Here is a 25,217-nt window from a genome sequence, read left to right as displayed (position 1 = left end):
GGCACAATATGTGAAATGTGTTTGGGAAAATTTGCTCAAGCAATATGTAGAGGACCCTACACAGGAGAGGACAACACTTGATCTACTTTGAAAAAGTTGAGAATCGCAAATGACTGATTTGTGACCATTGACCACTGTTCTATTAGTTTTAAGATAGTTAAGGATAAAGATAGGGCGTGCCCATGACTTAAAATTCTGAATTGGGGTGCGGCCAACTTTGAAGGTATTAGACAGGAACTCGTTCAAGTTGATTGGAGCAGGTTGTTTGAAGTAAAAGGAATGTCTGGAAAGAGGGGTCTCGACCCGAAACTTCATCCATTCCTTCTCACCAGAGAGCCTGTCCCGCTGAGTCACTCCAGCTTTTTGTGTCTATCTTCATCTGGAAAGAGAGATGTTTTTAAAAGTGTGCCTCCTGATGTAATTTGTACTCTATATCCTGGCTACTGTTCAGGGGCCTGGAAATAACTCCCATCAGGGTTATTTTTTTTAAAAACGTTGCAGTTTCTTAGTTCTACACACAAGGACTCTACATCTTCTGCACCCAGGTCTATCCTTGCTAAGGACCAAATTTCATTCCTTTCCAGCAGTGCCACCCCAACCAATCTGCCCACCTGTCTGTCTTTTCAATAGGATGTGTAACCTCGGATATTCAGCTCGCAGGTCTGATCCCCTTTCAGCCACGTCTCCATAATGCCCAAATCAAGGCACCTACCAATTTCTAACTGCGCTACAAGTTCATCCACTTTGTTCTGTATACTATGTGCATTCAAATATAACACCTTTAGTTTGGGATTCACCACACCTCTTCTCACATTGATCCCGATTTTACATCTTTCCTTAGTCTTTCCTCCCTCTGACCTTAGTCCCTTATCCCTTGTTAAACTTTCTGTCCTCTTACTTCTGGAGGAAGGAAGTACTTCATGGAAGGAAGCAGAGGGTGACAGTGGAAGGTTGCTTTTCAGACTAGAGGCAAGGGCAGGGTCTACACAGTGAATGGCAGGGCTCTGGGCAGTGTTGTCGAGCAGAGGGATCTAGGAGTGCAGGTACATAGTTCCTTGAAAGTGATGTCACAAGTATATAGGGTGGTCAAGGCGCCTTTCGGCATATTGGCCTTCATCAGAGTATAGATGTTGTGAGGTCATGCCACAGTTGTGCAAGACATTGGTGGGTCACATTTAAAATATTGTGTACAGTTTTGGTCACCCTTTTATAGGAAATATGTTGTTAAATTGGAAAGGGTGCAGAAAAAATGAACAAGGATGTTGCTAGAACTTGAGAGCCTGAGCTACTGGAGGGGTTGAGCAGGCAATGACTTTACTCCTTGGAGCACAGGGGGTGATCTTGTAGAGGAGTACAAAATCATGAGAGGAGTAGATCGGGTAGACGCACGGAGTCTTTTACCCCAGAGTAGGGGAATTGAGCACTAGACGACATTGGTTTAAGGTAATGTGGGAAAGATTTAATGGGAACCCATGGGGCAACTATTTTTTTTACACAAAGGGTGACAGGTGTATTGGAACAAGCTGCCGGAGGAGGCTGTTGAGGCAGGTACTATCACAACATTTAAGAAAGAAAGGTACATGGATTGGATACGTTTAGAGGGATATAGGCTAAACACAGGCAGGTGGGGCTAGTGTAGATGGGGCATGTTGGTCTGTGTGGGCAAGTTGGTCCGAGGGGTCCTTTTCTATGGTGTATGACTCTATGACATTTGTAAAACATAAATTTGCCCATAACAAATCCATGCTGGCTCCTTTTAATTAATAGATTTTCGCCTGGGTGACAATGAATCCTGCCACAGATGTTTTCAAAGCTTTCCTGCCACTGACTGTCCTGCAGATGACGGGCATATCCTTGGTCTTTTACTTAAAAACAAGGAAGTAATAATTACGAGTTGTTCAGCACCATTCTCGTACCCAAAGGGAATTGGAAGATTATTGTCAGTGCTCCCCAATTTCTTCACATACTTCTTTCAAAATACTTGCTTTAAGTTCACAGAAAATAATTATTTTTCAGACAAGAGGGAGGCAGATAGGGGTGTTGCCCAAGATCAGTATCGGGGACATTGCTTCTTTAACAGCCAAGTCTTGGAGGTGCAAGCTGCAATTTTTAACTTTGTGGGTGAGAAGAAACATGGCGGTTGTGAAGGACAAAGAGAATATTGAAAGACTTCAGCAGTATATAAACAGGCTGGTGAATAAAAGCAGGCACGTGGCAAATGAGATTTAATGTAGATAAATTTGAAGATATGTATCCTGGTACGAAGAATGAGGAGAGGCAATACAGAATAAAGGAAAGGGTTCCAATAGGAGTATAGTTGCTGACATTGAGTACAAATGCATTGAAAATTTCATTGAAAATGGCAGTGTTGGTTGTGAAAATGGCTAACAAACTCTACACAGGGCGACATAAATTTAAAAACAAGATAGTCATGCTGAATCTACACAAAACACGGCTTGATTTAAATTGTTGATGTGAGGTTATTAAAAAAAGTGTCCTAAAGGATTCTAGGGAAAGTGTCATACAACACGGAAACAGGCCCTTCAGCCCAACTTGCCCATGTCATCCAAAATACTCCATCGAGTCGTAACCGATTGTGTTTGCCCCATATCCCTCCAAACTTTTCCTATCCATGTAACTGTCCAAATGTTTTTTAAATAAGGGATTATAGTTTCAAAAATAGATTTAAAAGGCAGGACCATCATTTTTTTGAGGGAAAACCTGCAGGAAGCTTTAATAGGCATCAAGGACTGGAAATCACAATCAAAATGTAAAAGGCACAGGGAATTGACAGTGACACAAGGAAAAACGTTTTAAACTGCTACATTTCTGGAATCTGCGTTGAGGGAAAATTTGCAAGATGACACTGAATGGGCCAAAAATATAGAACAAATTAGTTAATCTGTTATATGGCTCATACAAGGGCTTCCTTCTATGCTGCACCTATTCTATGGAACTATGACAGAGTGAATGTGGCTCAAAGAAAATTACCTTAGTAATTAACTAATATTGGAAAAATTAACAGACTTAATTTAAAACAATGAATCCCCAAAACCTGATGAAACAAGTCCTAAGATTTGTGGAAGCTATAGAGATAAGGGTTGCACAAGATATCAACTTTAACATTTCATGGATTCTGGAACAGTTCCGACAGATTCGCTGCAGAATGCACTAGAGGTTCCAAGGTCAGTCTTTGCAAACCATGCCCTTCCAGTTTTGTGACATTTCTTGCTCCAATAGGATTAGGCATAATGCACCATACCAAAAGCAGAGAATAACTTAGCAGTGGCAAGACTAAAGATCAAAACAATCCAGGCATTTGTATGCAGGATTGACCCTTATTCCAACTGGACATTCGCTTGCTAGATGCAAATGGATAGTGTTTACTGACATAATGAAGCTCGGAACATGTCTCCAATGACTCTTACCCATTTCTACAGATCATTGTATATATCTGGATGCTTTCACAGCTTTGCACGGCAACTGCTCTGCCCAAGATCATAAGAAACTGTAGTTGTAACAGTTGTTGACAGAGCCCAGTCCAACACGCAAAGCAACCTCCCCCACCATCAATGCCTTGCAAAGCAGCCAACATAATCAAGGACCACCTACAACCTGGCCATTCTCTCTTCTCCCCTCCCCAGTCGGGAAAGCACAACCAGTCAAAAGCTTGAAAGCACATACCACCAGATTTAACAACTGCTTCTTCCCGCTATTATCAGACTCTTGAATGAACCACTGATATGCTAAGGATGCATTCACAATCTATCCCTGTGGCTCTGGCACCTTTTATTTAATCTGCACTTTCTCTGCAGTTGTAAGACTATATTATTCTCTCTTTTTACTTTGTCTTTATGCACTACGTGTTGTACTCATGTATGGTATGATTTGCCTGGATAGCACAGAAAATATTTGATTATATATTACTGTGTCTTTGAGAACTGAATGGTCCATGTGTAATGTGTAGGAAGGAACTGCAGATGTTGGTTTACACGGAAGATAGACACAAAATGCTAGATGTCCCAAAACATCACCTATTCCTTTTCTCCAGAGATGCCGCCTGACATGCTGAGTTACTCCAGCATTTTATGTCTATCATCAGTGCATGCGGTATGATCTTGAAATATCAGCCCAATTGACAGTCACTACCTTCATTGCAAAGTGTTCTGCTTATAGCTGTAGCTTTATTAAATCACCTATGCTCGCATTAATATGAAGAAACCCACAGGAATAATCAACACGTGTTGTATTAATCACATGTTAAAATATATTTTACTCAATTCTTATTTCATTCAAATACATTGCAATTTGAATAGCAACCATCTCTTTTTTTCTTAGTTCACAGGAAGGAATTATAATTAGAAAGTTGAACTTTAACTTTCGTTTCGAAACAACCTGCATGCTGAATCTGGTTGTGCATCATCCATTATGGTGCAAGAATCTAGTTAGCAAAAATAAACTTATATGGTATCTGCAAAACCGTGGCTAAGGCATATCCTTCAAAACGATTTTTATGATGTCTGTGGTGACGTTTCTAAAATAAAAACTAAAAAGATGGTTACCTGGATCTCCGTGAAAACCATCCACTGCAGTATTCCGACGGGCAAGGTCAGCTTCAGTTGCCCAAATCTGTCCCGGCTTCCGGAGACCAACTATCGTTGCTTCTTGTACGGTAACGTGGTGCTTGTGTCTTTTTTGTGACTGTGGTGTGGGTGGACTACTACTATCAAATGACTGCTGAGAATTTTGAGAGGGAGACCGACTTTTTTCTCTGAAAATATGATAGCTGGTGGGGCTGGGGGAAACGTGGCTTGATTGACCAGAAGAAAAGTCATCCTCACTTGAAGTTAAATTTTCATTAGAACTACAATCTGGAGTATACCCTCCACCAACATCGTCGGCACTTCCAGGTGAATAAGACCTACGAGGCCACGTTATATGTTTCTCGTGATCTGTTGTACCTTGGAGTTTCCCAGCGTCTCGCAAGTCACTACATGGTTTACCATCATTATCACGCAGCACTCCACCAATAAAAACACTTTCATACGGTTGAAATTCTTGCTGCCATGGTATCTTGTCTGGTTTGCCTCCATTGGCAGTGGTATGAATAAGATTATCCTTCAAGAACCTTGGATTAAGATCCACATCATCATATTCTGGGTCATAGCCACAGCTGCTTTCTGTGGACCTCCCTCTGTAAACAGGCATATGATACTCTGCTGTTTCTGCAGTGACTGGCAAAAAATGCAATGACTTATTCCGCTCCATCTGCATGGCCTGGCTGCCAATTGTACTAATCTTGTCAGATACCTCCTTGTCATTGACTTTCACCAATCCTTTCTCATGGTGATATTCCACATTGACATACAGAGGCTTTTCGATACCTTTCCCATCTCCAGAGGAGTGGGAATTGGTTCTTTTGATCCTTTCAAAATTGGACCTCAATGCAGCTACATTTGTGCCAACTGTGGCTTTGTCCTTCCTGTCCATCTGTTCACAATCCTGGCTGAAACCACGCAGGGCATCCCTGTCTGGCACTGCCACTGCCTTCCTCAATGAAGATGCCCTCTGCCTGGCTGGTGAGCTTTCGACTTCATCCCGAGCATCCACCTGCCACTCTTCACTCGCGGAGTGCCTCTTCGAATGATCCTCCGCAGGAAGATACTTGGTTCTTTCCCTCTCCTCCCCTTCTCCCGAGGCAGCTTCCTGCGGTTGATCTGTGTCCACTTGTTCCACAGACACCGAAGACTTCCTGAAGCCCCATCTTTGCTTGTCATAGCTCTTCTTCTCCTTGGCCAGCAATGTCTGCAAGTAGATCATGCGGAACCGTTCCTTGTTTACCTCCAACTCCAGCTTCCGAATGCTACACTTGCAACTCTCCAGCTCCTGCTCGATGTCGTCAACACTCCTCAGTTCCATTTTGGGCGGCTCGGACTCGGGAAACTGCGCCTTCCAGGCCTCCGCGAATCCCACCGGCTCCACCATTTTCATACCATGGGAATGGCCGAGCAACGGGGTCAAAGGCAACTCATGCACACACAGAACAATGACCCAGACTCGGCACCACAACCGACCGGGCAGCTCGCTCGCTCGCTCGACCTCCCTCCCGCACTCACGATAACTGCACCGGGCGCCGCCGGGCAGCGCGCGCCACCACCACCACCACGACAGTTAGGGGCGACCGTTGGTGCCTTTGCTGGAGACGCCCAACCGCGCGCCCGCCGCTCCACTGCTCGCTTCCATTCTCCTTGCGCGACAAACAAAACGCCGCCCACACCTCACGGGCAGCGGAAAGCCGAGTTGATTGATAGCACGTTTTGCCAATGAACTGCCAGCAACCTTCTCCCCCTTCCCATCGGAAAGAGCAGGAATCGCCTCACGTCGCTCGCCCTTCTCCCTCGGGTGCCAACTAACTGCCTGCCTGCCTGGCGCTCGGGCACTATGGTTCAGAAACCCTCCCAATCATCATCTCATGTGAGAATCTGGTTGGTTATTAAACAACACTTTTCACAGCCTATGCTTTTTATGCATTTATCAGGAATCGGAGGGGTAGATTTTTCCACACAAAGGGTGTATGCAACGTGCTGCCGGAGAAGGCAGGGACTATTGCAACGTTTAAGAAACAGTTAGACAGGTGCATGGATAGGACAGGGTTAGAGAGATATGGGCCAAACGCAGGCAGTATAGATGGGACGTGTTGGTCGGCGTGGGCAAATTGGGCAGAAGGGCCCGTTCCCACGCTCTATGATATGTCCCCGTGCAAATATGTGGGGATACAATGAAATCCCAAGTATTTTTTTTACAAGTACTGTGAATTGTAATCATTGCTGAGAAATAGGAAATGTTTGTCAGCAGTCAATTTATGCGCAGAAAAGTCAACGGCAGGGAGGAACTGAAACAGCGTCCACAGATAATCAGTTTCATTCGTTGAGGGGAATCGTTAATTGTTTTTCAGTAAACAGATGTCGCCTGCCTTCATATTTTTTCTGGCTACGACTGATTCCCAAGGTTGCAACACTTAGTTTCTGTTTTCATTTTCATGAGAGATAAAATTATTCAAACCTGCAGACAAAATTACCCCTGCCATTCGGAACTTAATTTGAATGATTTGCATCTGGCTGAGAATACAGGATTTCAACTTAATTGAGATACAAGAAATGACAGATGCTGGAATCTTGGACAAAAGAACAAACTGTTGGGGGAGGTACACAAAATTGCTGGAGGAACTCAGCGGGTGCAGCAGCATCTATGGAGCGAAGGAAATAGGCGACGTTTCGGGCCGAAACCCTTCTTCAGACCGAAACGTCGCCTATTTCCTTCGCTCCATAGATGCTGCTGCACCCGCTGAGTTCCTCCAGCAATTTTGTGTACCTTCGATATTCCAGCATCTGCAGTTCCCTTTTGAACAAACTGTTGGGGGAACTCACCAGGTCGGGTAGCATCAATGGAGGGAAATGTTTCAACCTTCCTTCAGACCAATTTGGAGTAGGCTAGGTAACAGCTCCATCCAAGACTTCAAGAAATTGCAGAGAATTGGGGACCCAGCCCAGACGATCACACAAACCAACCTCCTTTCCATTGGCTCCATTTGCACTTCACGCTGCCTCAGCAAGGCCACCACCAGCGAGTCTCGTCCCAGTCACTCCCTCTTCTACCCTTTCCCATCAGGCAAGAGTTATAGACATGTGAAAATGCACACCTCCAGATACAGGGTCAGTTATTATCAGGCAACTGAACCGTTTTAACAATAGCTAGAGAGCAGACCTCAGGCACTTAGACTCAGACAAACACACAAAAAGTTCTATATAAATCACAGCTAAAGTTTTTAAAAGAAAGAAGATCGTGCAAAACAATTCAGAACAAAAACAAACCCATGAAATTAATGCAAGACGTGGTTTGCATTGTTGAAGTTTACTATTTGAAGATTTATTTTTGTCTGAAATTACAGCAATACATGAAATACCTTTTGTGATGTTAGTTAAGCCACTACATAGAACAGTACACATAAGAACCAACTTTTCATCCCACAATGACTGCCAAGCATGATGTCAAATTCAACTAATCTCCTCTGCCTGCACATGATCAATATATCTCTATTCCTTGCATGTCCATGTAACAGTCATAGAGGCATACACATGAAAGCAGACCCTCTGGTCTAACTTTCCCAAGCTGACCAAGATGCCCCACCTTCACATACTCCAACTGCCAGCGTTTGGCCCATATATCCCTCTAAACCTTTCCTATCCATATACCTGTCCAAATGTATTTTAAATGTAGTTATAGTACCTGCCCCATCTCCTCTGGCAGCTCATTACATATACCCACCACACTGTGTGCCAATGTTGCCTCCAAGGTTTCTATTAAATCTTTCCCAAGTTAAACATATGTCGTCTGAACTCTCCTATTTTGAATAAAAAGCCGTCCATCTACCCTACCTATTCCCCTCATGATCTTGTAGACAGACTAGAAATACAGAGTAGAAACAGACCCATCAGCTCACCGAATCTGCGCCGACCATCGATCAGCCCATACACTAATACAGTCCTACACCACTAGGGACAGTACAATTTTATCAAAGCCGATTAACCTACAAACCTGTATGTCTTGGAGTGTGGAAGGAATCTGGAGCACCTGGAGAAAACCTCCATAGTCAAAGGGAGATCATACAAACTCCATACAGACAACACACGTAGTCAGAATCGAACCCGGATCTCTGGCGCTGTGCTGCTATACTCCTCTATAAGATCACTCCTCGTCCTCCTGTGCCCCAAGGAATAATGTCCAACCTCTCGCTATAGCTCAGGCCCTCAAGCCCTGGCAACTTCCTTGTATATATTTTTTGCACTCTTTTCAACGTAACAACAGGGTGACCAAAACGGAACACAATACTTTGAACACAAATGGGGCCTTACTAACATCTTGTACAAGTGTACCATAACATCCCTAATTCTACACTGAGTACCCTGGCTGATGAAGGCCAAAGTGCCAAAAGCCTTCTTGACCACCCTATCTATCTGTGATGCCCCTTTCAAGGAACTATGTGGCCGGGTTCTGGGGAGTGCTGTAGAGAGTGTTGCTCTCCCCAGAGCCCGACCATTCACTGTGAAGGTCCTGCCCTGGTTTGACTTCCCAAAATGCAACATCTCACACTTGTACTCCATTAACCATCCCTCAGTCCACTTGAAAAACTGATCAAGATCCTGTTGCAATTTTCAATAACCATCTTTGCAATCTACAATACCACCCGCTTTACTGTCACCTGCAAACTTACATTCTCATCCAAACCGTTGAAATAAACCACTAACAGCAATGGGCCCAACCGATCTGTGAGGCAGACCACTAGTCACAGGCCTCCAGTGCGAAAAATGATCTTCTACAATCACCCTCTGCTTCATAGACATAGAAAACATGGAAAATAAATGCAGGTGTAGGGCATTCGGCCCTTCGAGCCAGCACCACCATTCAATATGATTATGGCTGATCATCCAAAATCAGTACCCCATATCCCTAACACCTAAATCTAACTCTCTCTTGAAAACATCCAGTGAATTGGCCTCCACTGGCTTCTATGGCAGAGAATTCCACAGATTCACAACTCTCTGGGTGAAAATATTTTTCCTCATCTCAGTCCTAAATGGCCTACCCCTTATTCTTAAACTGTGACCCCTGGTTCTGGACTCTCCCAACATCGGAAACATTTTTCTTGCAGATAGCCTGTCCAATTCTCTGAGAATTTTATACGTTTCTATGAGATATCCTCTCATCCTCAAGCAAATACGAGCCCAGTCGACCCATTCTTTCATCATACGTCAGTCCCGCCATCCCGGGAATTAACCTGGTGGACCTACGCTACACTCCTTCAATAGCATTAATTACCATCCTCAAATTAGGAGACCAAATTGCACACAATACTCTGGGTGCGGTCTCACCAGGGGCCTGTACAACTGCAGTAGGACCTTGCTCCTAAACTCAAATCCTCTCGCAATGAAGGCCAACATGCCATTGGCTTTCTTCACTGCCTGCTGTGCCTGCATGCTTACTTTCAATGACTGATGTACAAGCACACAAAGGTCTCGTTGCAACTCTCCTTCTCCTAATCTGACACCATTCAGATAATAATCTGCCTTCCTGTTCTTGCCACCAAAGTGGATAACCGCACATTTATCCACATTAAACTGCATCTGCCATGCTTCTGCCTGCTCACCCAACCTATCCGCCACTCTGCAGCCACATAGCATCCCCCTCGCAGCTCACACTGCCACCCAGCTTTGTTTCATCCGCAAACTTAGAGATGTTACATTTAATTCTCTCGTCTAAATCGTTCATATATATTGTAAACAAATGGGGTCCCAGCACTGAGCCTTGTGGCACCCCACTAGTCACTGCCTGCCATTCTGAAAAGGACCCGTTAATTTCTACTCTTTGCTTCCTGTCTGCCAACCAGTTCTCTACCCATGTCAATACCCTACCGCCAATACCATGTGCTCTAATTTTGCACAATAATCTCTTGTGTGGGACCTTGTTAAAGGCTTTTTGAAAGTCCAGATAACCCACATCCACTGGCTCTCCCTAATCCATTCTACATGTTACATCCTCAAAAAATTCCAAAAGATTAGTCAAGCATGATTTCCCCTTCATAAATCCATGCTGACTTTGACTGATCCCGTCACAGCTTTCCAAATACACTGCTATAACATCTTTAATAATCGACTCCAGCATCTTCCCCACTACCGAAGTAAGGCTAACTGGTCTATAATTCCCTGTTTTCTCTCTCCCTCCTTTCTTAAAAAGCGGAGTTACATTGGCTACCCTTCAGTCCACAGGAACTGATCCAGAGTCAAGAGAACATTGGAAAATGATCACCAATGCATCCACGATTTCTAGGGCCACCTCCTTGAGTACTCTGGGATGCAGACACATCTGGCCCTGGGGATTTATCTGCCTTCAATCGCAACAGTTTACCTAACACCATTTCCTGACGAATGTGGATTCCCTTCAGTTCCTCTCTCCCACTAGATCCTCGGTCCCTAAGTATTTCTGGGAGATTGTTTGTGTCTTCCTCTGTGAAGACAGAACCAAAGTGTTACTCGTTTAACTGTTCTGCCATTTCCTTGTTTCCCATTATAAATTCACCTGTCTCTGACTGTAAGGGACCTACATTTGTCTTCACTAATCTTTTCAATTTTACATACCTATAGAAACTTTTACAGTCAGTTTTTATATTTCCCACAAGCTTCCTTTCATGCTCTGTTTCCGCCTCTTAATTAACCCCTTTCTCCTCCTCTGTTGAGTTCTAAATTTCTCCCAGTCCTCTGGATGGCTGCTTCTTCTGGCCAATTTATATGCCTCTTCCTTGGCTTTAACACTATCCTTGACTTCCCTCGTCAGCAACAGTTGAGTCGCCTTCCCAGTTGTATTTTTTCGCCCTGCAGGGTGATCAATTTCTGAAGTTCATCCATGCGGTCTTTAAATCTTTGCCATTGCATCTCCACTGTCAACCCTTTAAGTATTAAGCCAGTCTATCCTAGCCAATTCCCGTCTCATACCTTCTAAGTCTCCTTTATTCAAATTCGGGACCCTAGTCTCTTAATTTACCATGTCACTCTCCATCCTACTGCAGAATTTCAACATATTATGGTCACTGTTGCCCAAGGGGCCTTGCACAACAAGATTGCTAACTAATCCTTCCTCACTACACAAACCCAGTCTAGGATGGCCTGCCCTCTCGTCGGTTCCTCTACATATTGGTTTAAAAATCCATCCCGTATACATTCCAGGAAATCCTCCTCCTCAGCGCTGTTACCAATTTGGTTGGCCCAATCTATATGTAGATTAAAGTCTCCCATGATAACCCCTGTACCTTTGCTACACGCATCCCTATTTTCCTGCTTGATGCTATCCCCAACCTCCCTACTGCTGTTTTGTGGTCTGTATACCACTCCAACAAGCGTTTTCTGCCCTTGGCTATTTCGCAGTTCTACCCATACCTATTCTACAGCATCCAAGCTAATGTCTCTCCCTGCTATTGCATTAATCTCCTCTTTAACCAGCAATGCCACCCCACCTAGATTGGCAGGGGGGTGGGATCTCGTGCAGGACAGAGGCACACGAGAGGCTAGAAGTTGGTATGGTGGGTGGTGCAGGAAAGTTAGTGGACAGAATAGGCAGGTGAAAGGCAGAGAGCTTAGGGCACAAGGAGGGTTGGTTTAAACTGCACGTATTTTAATGCAAGGGGCCTGACGGGTAAGGCAGATGAGCTTAGGGCACAATAGGGACGTTGTAGCCATGAATGAAATCTGGTTAAGGGATAGGCAGGATTGGCAGCTCAATGTTCCGGAGTACTGGAGCTTCAGGAGAAACATGGGTGAGGGAAAAAGAGGAGGGGGGGGGTTGCATTGTTGGTTAAGGAGGATGTCACGGCTGTGTTCAGAGGTGACATTACGGGAATTAGAAGATCAAACGTGTCGGGAGATTGCAGACAGCTGCAGGTCAAATAAGGTTGTTGTAGTAGAGGATTTTAACTTTCCCAATATAGACTGGGAAAATCATAGCGTGAAGGGTTTAGATTGGGTGCAATTCCTCAAAAGTGTTCAGGCGAGTTTTCTTAAGCAGTATGTAGAGGCCCCCACACGTGAGAGGGCAACACTGGATCTAGTATTGGGAAATTGGGAAGGGTAAGTTAATGAAGTGTGTGTGGAGGAGCCTTTGGGACCAGTGACCACAGTTCAATGAGGTTTAAGATAGTTATGGATAGGGGCGGAGACAGTCCACGTGTTAAAATGCTCAACTGGGGTAAGGCCAACTTTGAGGGTGTGAGAGAAGGTCTCCCTCAAGTTGACTGGAGCAGGTTATTTGAGGGGAAAGGTACATCGGCCAAGTGGGATATTTTTTAAAGTGTACTGAAGAAAGCTCAGGATGTGTACGTCCCTGTTAGAGTAAAGGGCAAAGCAGGCAAACGTAAGGAAGCTTGGCTGACGATGGAAATTGAGACGTTAGTCAAAAACAAGAAGGGACAGGTATAGGCAGCTGGGATCAAGTGTATCCCTGGAGGAGTTTTGAGAACTAAGGAGTAAACTAAAAAGAAATCAGAAGGGCAAAAAGGGGCCAGTAGATAGCTCTGGCGGGTAGCATTAAGGACAATCCCAAAAGATTTTATAAATACATAAGGGGGAAAAGGGTAACTAGAGAGAGAGTGGGACCTCTCAAGAATCAAAACGGTCACCTCTGTGTGGAGCCACATGAGATGGGCAAGGTACTAAATGAGTATTTCACCTCTGTATTTACCAAGGAGAAGGACAGTAGGGTGGAGCAGTCACTGGAAGTGTCTTGAGAGCAGTCAGAGTTACTGTCGAAGAAGTACTGAAGATACTGTCGTGTTTGAAGGTAGACAAATCTCAAGGGCCTGATCAGATATATCCAAGGACATTGCGGGAAACTAGAGTGGAAATTGCGGGAGCCCTGGTTGAAATTTACGAAACTTCCTTAAATACAGGAGAAGTGCTGGGAAGACTGGCACATGTTGTGCCTCTTTTCAAGAAGGGCTGCAGAGAAAATGCTGGGAACTATAGGCCAGTGAGCTTAACATCTGTGGTTGGTAAGTTCCTGGAGAGTATTGTGAGGGATAGGTTATACAGGCATTTGGATGGGCAAGGGCTGATTAGGGATAGTTAGCATGGTTTTGTAAGTGGAAGGTCATGTCTCACAAATCTGATTAATTTTTTAGAAGGCATGACCAAAAAGGTTGATGAGGGCAGAGCTGTAGATGTTGTGTACATGGATTTCAGTGCGTTCGACAAGGTTCCACATGGTAGGTTGCTCTGGAAGGTTAGATCGCATGGGATCCAAGGAGAGATAGTTGAATGGATAGCAAATTGGCTCCATGGAAGGAAGCAGAGGGTGATGGTGGAAGGTTGCTTCTCAGACTGGAGGCCTGTGACTAGTGGTGTGCCTCAGGGCTCGGTGTTGGGCCCGGTACTGCTTGTCATCTATATCAATGATTTGGATGAGAACATACAGGGCAAAATTAGCAAGTTTGCTGATGATACAAAAGTTAGTTGATAGTTAAGGTGGTTGTGAAAGATTGCAGCAGGATCTGGATCGATTGGCCAGGTGGGCGGAGGAATGGTTGATGGAATTTAATACAGAAAAGTGTGAGGTGTTGCATTTTGGGATGTCGAACACGGGCAGGACCTACACAGTAAATGGTTGGCCTCTGGGTAGTGTTGTAGAGTAGAGGGATCTAGGAGTAGCGGTGCATGGTTCCTTGTAGGCTGAATCGCAGATAGTCAAAAAGGCTTTTGGCACTTTGGCATTCATCAGTCAGAGTATTGAGTATATATGTTGGGAGGTCATGTTGCGGTTAAGTCGTTGGTGAGACCGCATTTAGAATATTGTGTTCAGTTCTGGGCACCATGTTATAGGAAAGATATTGTCAAGCTTGAAAGGGTTCCGAAAAGATTTACAAGAATGTTGTAGATCCTGCTGCAATCTTTCACAACCATCTTAACTACAAGAATGTTGCCAAGAATAGAGGGTGTGAGCTATAGGGAGAGGTTGAGTAGGTGGGGTCTCTATTCCATTGATCGCAGGAGGATGAGGGGAGATCTTATCGAGGTATACAAAATCATGAGAGGAATAGATCAGGTAGATGCACGGAGTCTTTTGCCCAGAGTAGAGGAATCAAGGACCAGAGGACATAGGTTAAGGGGATAAGATTTAACAGGAATCTGAGGAGTAACATTTTCACACAAAGGGTGGTGAGTGTATGGAACAAGCTGCCAGAGGAGGTAGTTGAGGCTGGGACTATCCCATTATTTAAGAGACAGTTATAGACAGGTACATGGATAGGACAGGTTTGGAGGGATATGGACCAAGCACAGGCAAGTGGGACATTGTTGCCCCAGCGATACTAATCTTTGGCGAGTTGGGTTGAAGTGCCTGTTTCCACACTATCAATGTTTGACTGTCTATGACACCTACTCTTCCTTTCTGTCTATTCTTCCTGAATATCGAATTCCTTGCATGAAGCCAAGTGTCTATCTAGTGCAGAGCCACCTATCATGCAGAATCTTATTAACTGCCTTGTTGAAATCCATATAGACAATGTCTAAAGTTTTGCACGCGTCAACCTTTTTGGTTACTTCAAAAAAAAAACTCAATCAGATTTGTGAGACAAGACTTCCCAAAAGCATGCTGATTATTCCTAATGAACCCCTGAATACTCTCCAGTAACATATCTACCACATATGTAGAAACAAAGAACTGCTGGTTATGGTTTATACCAAGGATTGACACAAAGTGCTGGAGTAACTCAGCAGGTCAGGCAGCATCATTGGAGGCAGCATTTTTTCCCTCGACTGTCCAGGGACCCCTTTCAGGTGAGGCAGGGTTCACTTGCCCTCCTCCAACCTCATCTACTTTATCTGCTGTTCCAGGTGTGGAATCCTATACATTGCTGAGACCAAACATAGACTCGGCGATCGTTTCGCTGAATACCTTCGCTCAGTCCGCCTCGGCCTACATGATCTCCCAGTTGCCAAACACTTTAACTCCCCTTCCCATTCCCATACTGACCTCTGTCCTGGGCCTCCTCCATTGTCAGAGTGATACCAAATGTAAATTGGTGGAACAGCACCTCACATTTCCCTTGGGCAGCTTGCAACCCAGCGGTATGAATATTAAGTTTCACTGTCTGTACTAACTCGTTATCACCTATCCCACTGCCAACAATAGACCATTGTGGGCTCCGCATTTCCTTGATTATTGTTGCTTTCTTCCTATCTTCCATTCATGTACCGTCTTTATCTCCCATTCTCCTTACTTTCAGTCTGAAGATGGGACGACACAAAACGTCACCTATTCCTTTTCTCCAGAGATGCTGCCTGACCCGCTGAGTTACTCCAGCTTTTTGTGTCAATCTTCAGTTTAAACCAGCATCTGCAGTTCCTCCCTACACTTCTCTGGAGAAAATTATTTTTCTCCATAGATGCTGCCTGACCCACTCCAGCATATTGTATCTACCTACCACATATGTTAGGCTCTCTGATCTACAGTTCCTAGGCTCTTTCTTGCATCCTTTCTTAAATAGGGACACAATATTAGCCATCCTCCAGTCTTCCTGCTGCTCACCTGTATCTTAATGATAATTCATATATCTGAGCCAGGGCACCTGCAATTTTTTCTCTAGCTCCCTACAGTGTCCTTGGATATATCTGATCAGGCCCAGGAGATTTGTCATAAGCCTTAGGATGTTCAGCACCTCCCCGACTGTAATACTGACTGAGCTCAAGACATTGTTTAACTGTCCCAAGTTCCCCAGTCTTCATGTTTTTCTTCAGGGTTAAAAGAGGAGAAATACTCATTGAGAACTTTGTGGTCCTCCTGGGGCTGCATACAGAGATTTCGTTTCGGTGGGGCCCTATTGTCTCTCTAGTTACCCCATTTCCCTTAATCTACATAAAAACTCTTTGGATTTCCCTTAATCTGCCAGAGCTATCTCCTGCCCCCTTTGTGCCATCCTTCTTAAGTGTGTTGCTCTGTTCCCGAAACTCCTCCAGAGATACACTTTTTCCATCCCAGAGCCTCAATTTCTCTCATCATTCCAAGCTTCCTTAAGCCCATCTGCCTTGCTTTCATTCTAACAGGAATGAATGCCCTGACTCTTGCCATCGTACTTTTAAAAGCATCCCACTTTCCAGATGTTCCTTTACCTGCAAACCTCCAACAATCACTTGAGCAAGTTCCTGTCTCGTACTATCAAAATTGGCCTTGTCCAAATTCAGATTATAACTTGTGGGACCGCCCAGTCTTTATCTGTAACTATCTTAAAGCTAATCACTCGTCAATGGTCCCAAAATGCTCACCCATGAACACGTCAGTCACTTGCCCTTCCCAATTTTCGAAGATAGATCAAGCCTTTCCCAATACATATTGCCTGAGGAAACTTTCCTGAACACATTTGACAAATTCTAAACGCTGCTATTTTATCTGCTTTCACCACATCTCTAGCAGTGGGTCCCAGGCATCCAGCACTGTAAACAAAAAACTTGCCCCGCATATCACCTTTAAACACTCAGCTGCTGATCTTGCAGCTTTGCCCTTTTAAGGTCTTTGCCACTATGGGAAAAATGTTCAGATTATCTACCCTATCTACATCTCTCCTAATATTATATACTTCTATGAGGTCTCCCCTCAGCCTCCGATGCTTCAGGGAAACCAATCCAAGTTTGTCCAAACTCTCCTTGTAGCTAATACTCTCTGATTCAGACTATTTGGTTAACCTCCTGCATGCTCTCCTAAGCCTCCACATTCTTCCTATAATGAGCCTTCCAAAGCCCAATAAAGCTTCCTCACTCTTATCCTCAATGCCCCAATTGTTAAAGGCAAACATAACATACACCTTCTTTCATAGAAACATAGAAAATAGGTGCAGGAGTAGGCCATTCAGCCCTTCGAGCCAATTCAATATGATCATGACTAGAGCTAGGATATTTAGGCGCTAAAAATCTCTGCAATAGGCAAGCAAAAAGGCACAATAAAATTACAAAAAAGGCATTTATTGACAAAAAAGGCATAAAAAGGCATTTAATTCCACCACCAAAATATGGTTAAAAATGATAATTATAAAGGTATACTATATTAAATAACCAAATTTTCCTGGTTGCACATAATTACTCGCATTTTTTTCAAATTATCAGGTGTTAAACAATGCCGTCTGTCAGACAGAATATGCTTCAGTTGTGAAAAACTTCTTTCTACCCCAACTGAGGTCACATGTGAAATACAGTGAAATTTTTTTATTGCATACAGTTCAATAAATTATTGCTATACATAAGCACAATCCCAGATTAAGTATAAAATGTATAGAAATAGTTCAGAGACCTTATGCAATGTGACCATATGGTCACATCTTCAAAAAACAATCAGATTCTGAGACACGAACTTCCACGTACAATACCATGCTGACTATTCCTGATCAGACCTTATCCATCTAAATGCATGCCCAATTGTCAAATGTAGTTTAAATAAGATGTGAAGGCTGTAGATGGTCTCATTAGGGCTATAATTTCTGACAACAGCAATATTGCCCTAAAATTGCAAAATCTTTTTGGTTGAAACAGGATCAGATTCCCTTGTAATAATACATCAATGTCAAGTGTTCTTAAGACCCCTGCTGTGCAAGCCTTCAAGCAACTCTGTACCTGGATCATGGCAGCAATCAGCCATTTCAAGAAAGGGGACAAAACTGTAAAACATTACCTAAAAAAATGAACAATAACTTATTGGGTTTTGAGGAAAGGTTCTGATCCAAAACATCACTTATCTATGTTCTCTGGCTGAGTTATTCCAGCACTTTGTGTCTTTTTTTGTGGACCAACATCTGTAGTTCCTTCTTTATCGGGCTTTCTGTTGTCCTTGCACTGGTTACATTGACTAAGCAGTGAAAATCGCATGGTGCTTTGCAGTATATTGTGCCATCTGGTGGCTGTGGTACAAACTCAGCCTTGTTATTGCAGTTAAGAGTGATAGAGTGACTATACAGTACAGAACGCCCACTAGCCCACCTTGTCCACGGTGACTAAGTTGAACATCCTGGGCTAGTCCAAGTTGTCTGCATTTGTCACGTAGGCCTTTACACTCATCCTATCCATATATCTGTCCAAATGTCTTTTAAAAGTCATAATTTTATCTGCATCCATAGCTTCCTCAGGCAGCTCAATACAGATATAGACAACCATCTGAGTGGAAAAAGATGTACCACTGAAATCCCTCCCCTCTGTCAAGCCAGTCCTCTAGTTTTAGAATCCTCTACCCTTGGGAAAAAAATAGAGCCTTCACTTGATCCATGCACCTCATGACCTTGTACATCTCAATACCCTGAGCCTCCTAGGCTCCAAAGACCTCTGGAACTGTAAGGCAGTAACTCTACCGTTGTGCCTCCCAATTGACCTTGTAAAATAGTCCTTGGTGTGTAGGATAGAACTAATGTATGGGTGATCATTGGTCAACATGGACTCTGTGGGCCGAAGGACCTGTTTCCACGCTGTCTCTCTAAACTAAAATTTGACAAATTTCACCCAGTCTAAACATATCGCACTTTGTCAGTTCTAGTCTATATTGGGAAAGTTAAAATTCCCGACTATGACAACATGATTAGTGTTGCAGCTGCCTGAAATCTCCTGGAATATTTGCTCTTTTAATTCCATTTGACTATTTGGGGGCCTGTAGTACAATCCCAACGAATTGATCAGCATCTTTTTATTGCCTCATTGGATGAACCATCTCATAGTGCTGCCGTGCTCCTTCTCCATTCTCCTTAACCAATAAAGCAACAACCCCTCCTCATTTACCCCCACCTCTCCTGTAACACATATATTTTGGAACATTAAGCTGTCGGTTCTGTCCCTCTCTTAATGCTACAACATGTCAGTCACAAGTACAGTGAAATTCTTTGTTTTGCATACAATACACAAAGTACACAAAGAGTTGCCATATATCCGGTGCTGATAAAGTTGCAAAGTACTCATTAAAGTCCTGATGGTCCCTCTTTGTTTACCCCCCCCCCCCCCTCCCATTCGCCGGGTCCCTCTTTTTTATTTTCGGTGGAAAATGGTTCGCCAGCGAGCTGTCCCTCTCCTCTCCGCTCCTTCAGCCTTCGTGTCACAGGGGGGCACCTCCCGCAGCCGACCTTGAAGGCATGGAAGGTTAGACACCACCGGACCTCCTCCTCCTACTACCCCTTTGTCCAGGATCAGCCGGTGGAGACAACTCTCTCCTCCTTCCACTTGCCAGTCTTCGGGGACGAGCTGGAGATGAGCTTTGGACCCACTCCTGCCAATTCTGTCCACTGACCATTCTTTCATCACTATCCATACTGAATTCCATCTGGTTTCTCTCATCACTTTCATAGAAACATAGAAACATAGAAATTAGGTGCAGGAGTAGGCCATTCGGCCCTTCGAGCCTGCACCGCCATTCAATATGATCATGGCTGATCATCCAACTCAGTATCCCGTACCTGCCTTCTCTCCATACCCTCTGATCCCCTTAGCCACAAGGGCCACATCTAACTCCCTCTTAAATATAGCCAATGAACTGGCCTCGACTACCCTCTGTGGCAGAGAGTTCCAGAGATTCACCACTCTCTGTGTGAAAAAAGTTCTTCTCATCTCGGTTTTAAAGGATTTCCCCCTTATCCTTAAGCTGTGACCCCTTGTCCTGGACTTCCCCAACATCGGGAGCAATCTTCCTGCATCTAGCCTGTCCAACCTCTTAAGAATTTTATAAGTTTCTATAAGATCCCCTCTCAATCTCCTAAATTCTAGAGAGTATAAACCAAGTCTATCCAGTCTTTCTTCATAAGACAGTCCTGACATCCCAGGAATCAGTCTGGTGAACCTTCTCTGCACTCCCTCTATGGCAATAATGTCCTTCCTCAGATTTGGAGACCAAAACTGTACGCAATACTCCAGGTGTGGTCTCACCAAGACCCTGTACAACTGCAGTAGAACCTCCCTGCTCCTATACTCAAATCCTTTTGCTATGAAAGCTAACATACCATTCGCTTTCTTCACTGCCTGCTGCACCTGCATGCCTACTTTCAATGACTGGTGTACCATGACACCCAGGTCTCGCTGCATCTCCCCTTTTCCTAGTCGGCCACCATTTAGATAATAGTCTGCTTTCCTGTTTTTGCCACCAAAACGGATAACCTCACATTTATCCACATTATACTGCATCTGCCAAACATTTGCCCACTCACCCAGCCTATCCAAGTCACCTTGCAGTCTCCTAGCATCCTCCTCACAGCTAACACTGCCCCCCAGCTTAGTGTCATCCGCAAACCTGGAGATATTGCCTTCAATTCCCTCATCCAGATCATTAATATATATTGTAAATAGCTGGGGTCCCAGCACTGAACCTTGCGGTACCCCACTAGTCACTGCCTGCCATTGTGAAAAGGACCCGTTTACTCCTACTCTTTGCTTCCTGTTTGCCAGCCTGTTCTCTATCCACATCAATACTGAACCCCCAATGCCGTGTGCTTTAAGTTTGTATACTAATCTCTTATGTGGGACCTTGTCGAAAGCCTTCTGGAAGTCCAGATACACCACATCCACTGGTTCTCCCCTATCCACGCTACTAGTTACATCCTCGAAAAATTCTATAAGATTCTTCAGACATGATTTACCTTTTGTAAATCCATGCTGACTTTGTCCAATGATTTCACCACTTTCCAAATGTGCTGCTATCCCATCTTTAATAACTGACTCTAGCAGTTTCCCCACTACCGATGTTAGACTAACTGGACAGTAATTCCCCGTTTTCTCTCTCCCTCCCTTCTTAAAAAGTGGGGTTACGTTTGCTACCCGCCAATCCTCAGGAACTACTCCAGAATTTAAAGAGTTTTGAAAGATTATTACTAATGCATCCACTATTTCTGGAGCTACTTCCTTAAGTACTCTGGGATGCAGCCTATCTGGCCCTGGGGATTTATCGGCCTTTAATCCATTCAATTTACCCAACACCACTTCCCGGTTAACCTGGATTTTTCCTTATGTCTTCCTTAGTGAAGACGGAACCAAAGTAGTTATTCAATTGGTCCGCCATATCCTTGTTCCCCATGATCAACTCACCTGTTTCTGACTGCAAGGGACCTACATTTGTTTGAACTAATCTCTTTCTTTTCACATATCTATAAAAACTTTTCTAGTCAGTTTTTATGTTCCCTGCCAGTTTTCTTTCATAATCTATTTTTCCTTTCCTAATTAAGCCCTTTGTCCTCCTCTGCTGGTCTCTGAATTTCTCCCAGTCCTCCGGTATGCTGCTTTTTCTGGCTAATTTGTACGCATCATCCTTCGCTTTGATACTATCCCTGATTTCCCTTGTTATCCACGGATGTACTACCTTCCCTGATTTATTCTTTTGCCAAACTGGGATGAACAATTTTTGTAGTTCATCCGTGCAGACTTTAAATGTCTTCCATTGCATATCCACCGTCAACCCTTTTACAATTAATTGCCAGTCAATCTTGGCCAATTCACGTCTCATACCCTCAAAGTTACCTTTCTTTAAGTTCAGAACCATTGTTTCTGAATTAACAATGTCACTCTCCATCCTAATGAAGAACTCAACCATATTATGATCGCTCTTGCCCAAGGGGGCACGTACAACAAGACTGCTAACTAACCCTTCCTCATTACTCAATACCCAGTCTAAAATAGCCTGCTCTCTCGTTGGTTCCTCTACATGTTGATTTAGATAACTATCCCGCATACATTCCAAGAAATCCTCTTCCTCAGCACCCCAGCCAATTTGATTCACCCAATCTATATGTAGATTGAAGTCACCCATTATAACGGTTTTGCCTTTGTCGCACGCATTTCTAATTTCCTGTTTGATACCATCTCCAACTTCACTACTACTGTTAGGTGGCCTGTACACAACACCCACCAGCGTTTTCTGCCCCTTAGTGTTTCGCAGCTCTACCCATACCAATTCCACATCCTCCAAACTAATGTCCTTCCTTTCCATTCCTTGTCAGAACTAGCTGTTTGCTGTTTCCACATTATTTGCCATCTCCACACTTCTTTCACATACCTGCCCCTCAACCCATCACTTGGATCCATCTATCACTTGCCTGTTTCTGTTTCACCACTCCCTCTCACCTCTACATACTAGCTATCTCCAATACATTCTCAGCCATGAAGACGTGTCTTGACCAGAAACATGAACTCTCCTGTGCCTCCACAGATGCTGCTCGACCCGCTGAGTTTATTCAACGTGTACAGGTCCATAATGATTTCCCAAGTTTGTACTCATTACACTTGCCAATGAAGGCAAGCATGTCAAATATCTTCTCCGCCACCCTTTCCATCTGAACCACCAATTTCAGGGAACCATGAACATATATTCTTAGATCTCTCTATTTAACAACACTCTCCAGGGCTCTACCATTTACTATGCAAGTCCTGCCCTGGTTTGACATACAAGAGTGTGGCACCTCACACTTGTCAGAGTTAAATTCTACTTGCCATTCCATGGACCCCCTTCCTAACTAAATTAAATTCTGTTGCTAACTTAAATACCCTTCCTCACTTTTTACTGTACCACCAATGATGATGTTATCTGCAAATTTACTAACAATGTTAACATTGTCATTCAAATTGTTAATGTGAATAACAAACAACTGTGCACCCATCACCAACCCATGCAGCACCCCCACTGGTCTCAAGGTTCCAATCAGAAAAAAACTGCCCCTTGACTTCCTCCTCCAAGCCAACATTGAGTCCAATTGGCTAGCTTACGTTGGATATCATACTATATAACCTGCCAAAAAAGTCTACCCTGCGGGACTTTGTCATCATCAATCCTCTTGATGATCATCAATCCTCTTATAGAAACGTACAAAATTCTTATGGGGTTGGACAGGCTAGATGCAGGAAGATTGTTCCCGATGTTGGGGAAGTCCAGGACAAGGGGTCACAGCTTAAGGATAAGGGGGAAATCCTTTAGGATCGAGATGAGAAGAAACTTTTTCACACAGAGAGTGGTGAATCTCTGGAACTCTCTGCCACAGAGGGTAGTTGAGGCCAGTTCATTGGCTATATTTAAGAGGGAGTTAGATGTGGCCCTTGTGGCTAAAGGGATCAGGGGGTATGGAGAGAAGGCAGGTACGGGATACTGAGTTGGATGATCAGCCATGATCATATTGAATGGCGGTGCAGGCTCGAAGGGCCGAATGGCCTACTCCTGCACCTATTTTCTATGTATCTATGTATCGCTTCAAAAAACTATCAGATCCGCAGAGACAGTTTCCCATTTAGGCGAGACCCAAGAAGGGGTAAGTATTGAGGGAGAAAACAGGAGCTCCCAGTCTTCGGACTGAAGAAGGGTTCCGATTCGAAACGTCACCTATTCCTTTTCTCCGGAGAGGCCGCCTGTCTGGCTGAGTTACTTCAGCATTCTGTGTCTATCTTCGGTGTAAACCCGCATCTGCAGCTCCTTCCTACACATGATCTTCCACAATCCGTCTGACCGCTTATTCCCAGCCACATTGCAGCACCTCACACGGCCTCCCCTGCTAAGGAGCTCACCGGGCAAACTGCATTACGCCGTTCCTATTGGTCGACTATGATGATCATTCGTTGTCCTATTGGTCGGTCAATGGGTACGTGGCTCCAACTACGGCCGCCACCCGTAATACCGCCATCTGATAGGTTGCTCGCAGCTTCCTGGTTCGGTGATTGGAGGAGCGGCGTGTGAGTCGGGCGGCGAGGCTGAGCTGGGGACGCGGAGTCGAGGAGAGGTGGTCTATCGGACCATGGCGTACCACAGCCTGCTGCAGGAGTACCGCCACATACCCGTGGTGACCCGAGCCTACACTACTGCCTGCGTGTTGACTACTGCCGCCGTGGTAAGTAAACATTCCACGTCCCCTGAAGGACGCGTGTATCACCAGGCTGCGGGAATCCGCCAGGTGCGAGCAGAATCCGCTGGTCGGGCATCTGGCTGGCTCAGCTGATGCGTGTTGTTCCGCTCGCGATCTCACTCTGTCCCTGTCTGGCAGCTGCGAGAACTGAAACAGCCTCGAGAAACTCAGATAGCATCTGTGGAGAGAGGGACTGTTTCATATCGATTACCTCTCGTCAGCGTTGAGAATAGTGGCTCGAGCAACAGCAGCGATGCTTAATGCTGAGAGTGCAGTTCCTTTGGTATTTGCTTTCCGGACAAGCTTTACAGTTAAATGACTTTGGAAGTCAAACCAGGGCAGGATATACACAGTAAATGACATCACCCTGGGCAGCGTTGTTGAGTAGAAGGATCTAGTACAGGTACATAGTGCCTTTAAAGTGGCGTCACTGGGATATAGGGTGGCCAAGAAGACTTTTGGTACATTGGCCTTCATCAGTCAGTGTATTAAGTATAAAAATTGGGATGTTGTGTTACTGTGTGGGAAGGAACTGCAGATGCTAGTTTAAACCAAAGATAGACACAAAAAGCTGGAGTAACAGCAGGACAGGCAACATCGGGAGAGAAAGAATGGGTGACGTTTTCGGGTCGAGACCCTTCAGACGGAGAGTCACGGGAAAGGGAGACGAGAGATATAGAGATGATGGTGTAGAGAGATAAAGAACAATGAATTAAAGATATGTAAAAAAGTAATGATGATAAAGGAAAGGCCATTGTTAGCTGTTTGGTGTGTGAAAACGAGAAGC

At 44.4% G+C, this 25,217-nt stretch overlaps 2 protein-coding genes across 5 annotated transcripts in view; one reads left to right on the top strand and one right to left on the bottom strand.

Moving 5' to 3' along the window:
• bcr (BCR activator of RhoGEF and GTPase) overlaps positions 1-6,241 on the bottom strand; it is an 84,776-nt gene extending 78,535 nt beyond the window's left edge. Inside the window, exon 1 of the mRNA XM_033043410.1 lies at positions 4,563-6,241. Within this exon, the coding sequence (XP_032899301.1) occupies positions 4,563-5,991 (1,429 nt within the window). The 5' untranslated portion in view covers positions 5,992-6,241. The remainder of the gene's footprint in view (positions 1-4,562) is intronic.
• Positions 6,242-6,296: 55 nt separating this feature from the next.
• The window catches only part of derl3 (derlin 3), a 37,322-nt gene continuing 18,401 nt past the window's right edge, over positions 6,297-25,217 (top strand). For 2 of the 4 annotated variants that reach the window (XM_033043414.1, XM_033043413.1), the window contains exon 1: positions 24,183-24,415. In XM_033043414.1, coding sequence (XP_032899305.1) covers positions 24,323-24,415 — 93 coding nt within the window. In that variant the 5' untranslated portion in view covers positions 24,183-24,322. Of the gene's footprint in view, positions 6,475-24,182; positions 24,416-25,217 lie in introns of those variants that run through there. The other 2 variants (XM_033043412.1, XM_033043411.1) reach the window with 2 other exon arrangements.

This window comes from Amblyraja radiata, chromosome 25 (assembly GCF_010909765.2).
Source record: "Amblyraja radiata isolate CabotCenter1 chromosome 25, sAmbRad1.1.pri, whole genome shotgun sequence".
Lineage (NCBI taxonomy): Eukaryota > Metazoa > Chordata > Chondrichthyes > Rajiformes > Rajidae > Amblyraja > Amblyraja radiata.
Note: the sequence above shows the minus strand (reverse complement) of the source record. Positions and strands in the feature narration are given on the sequence as shown.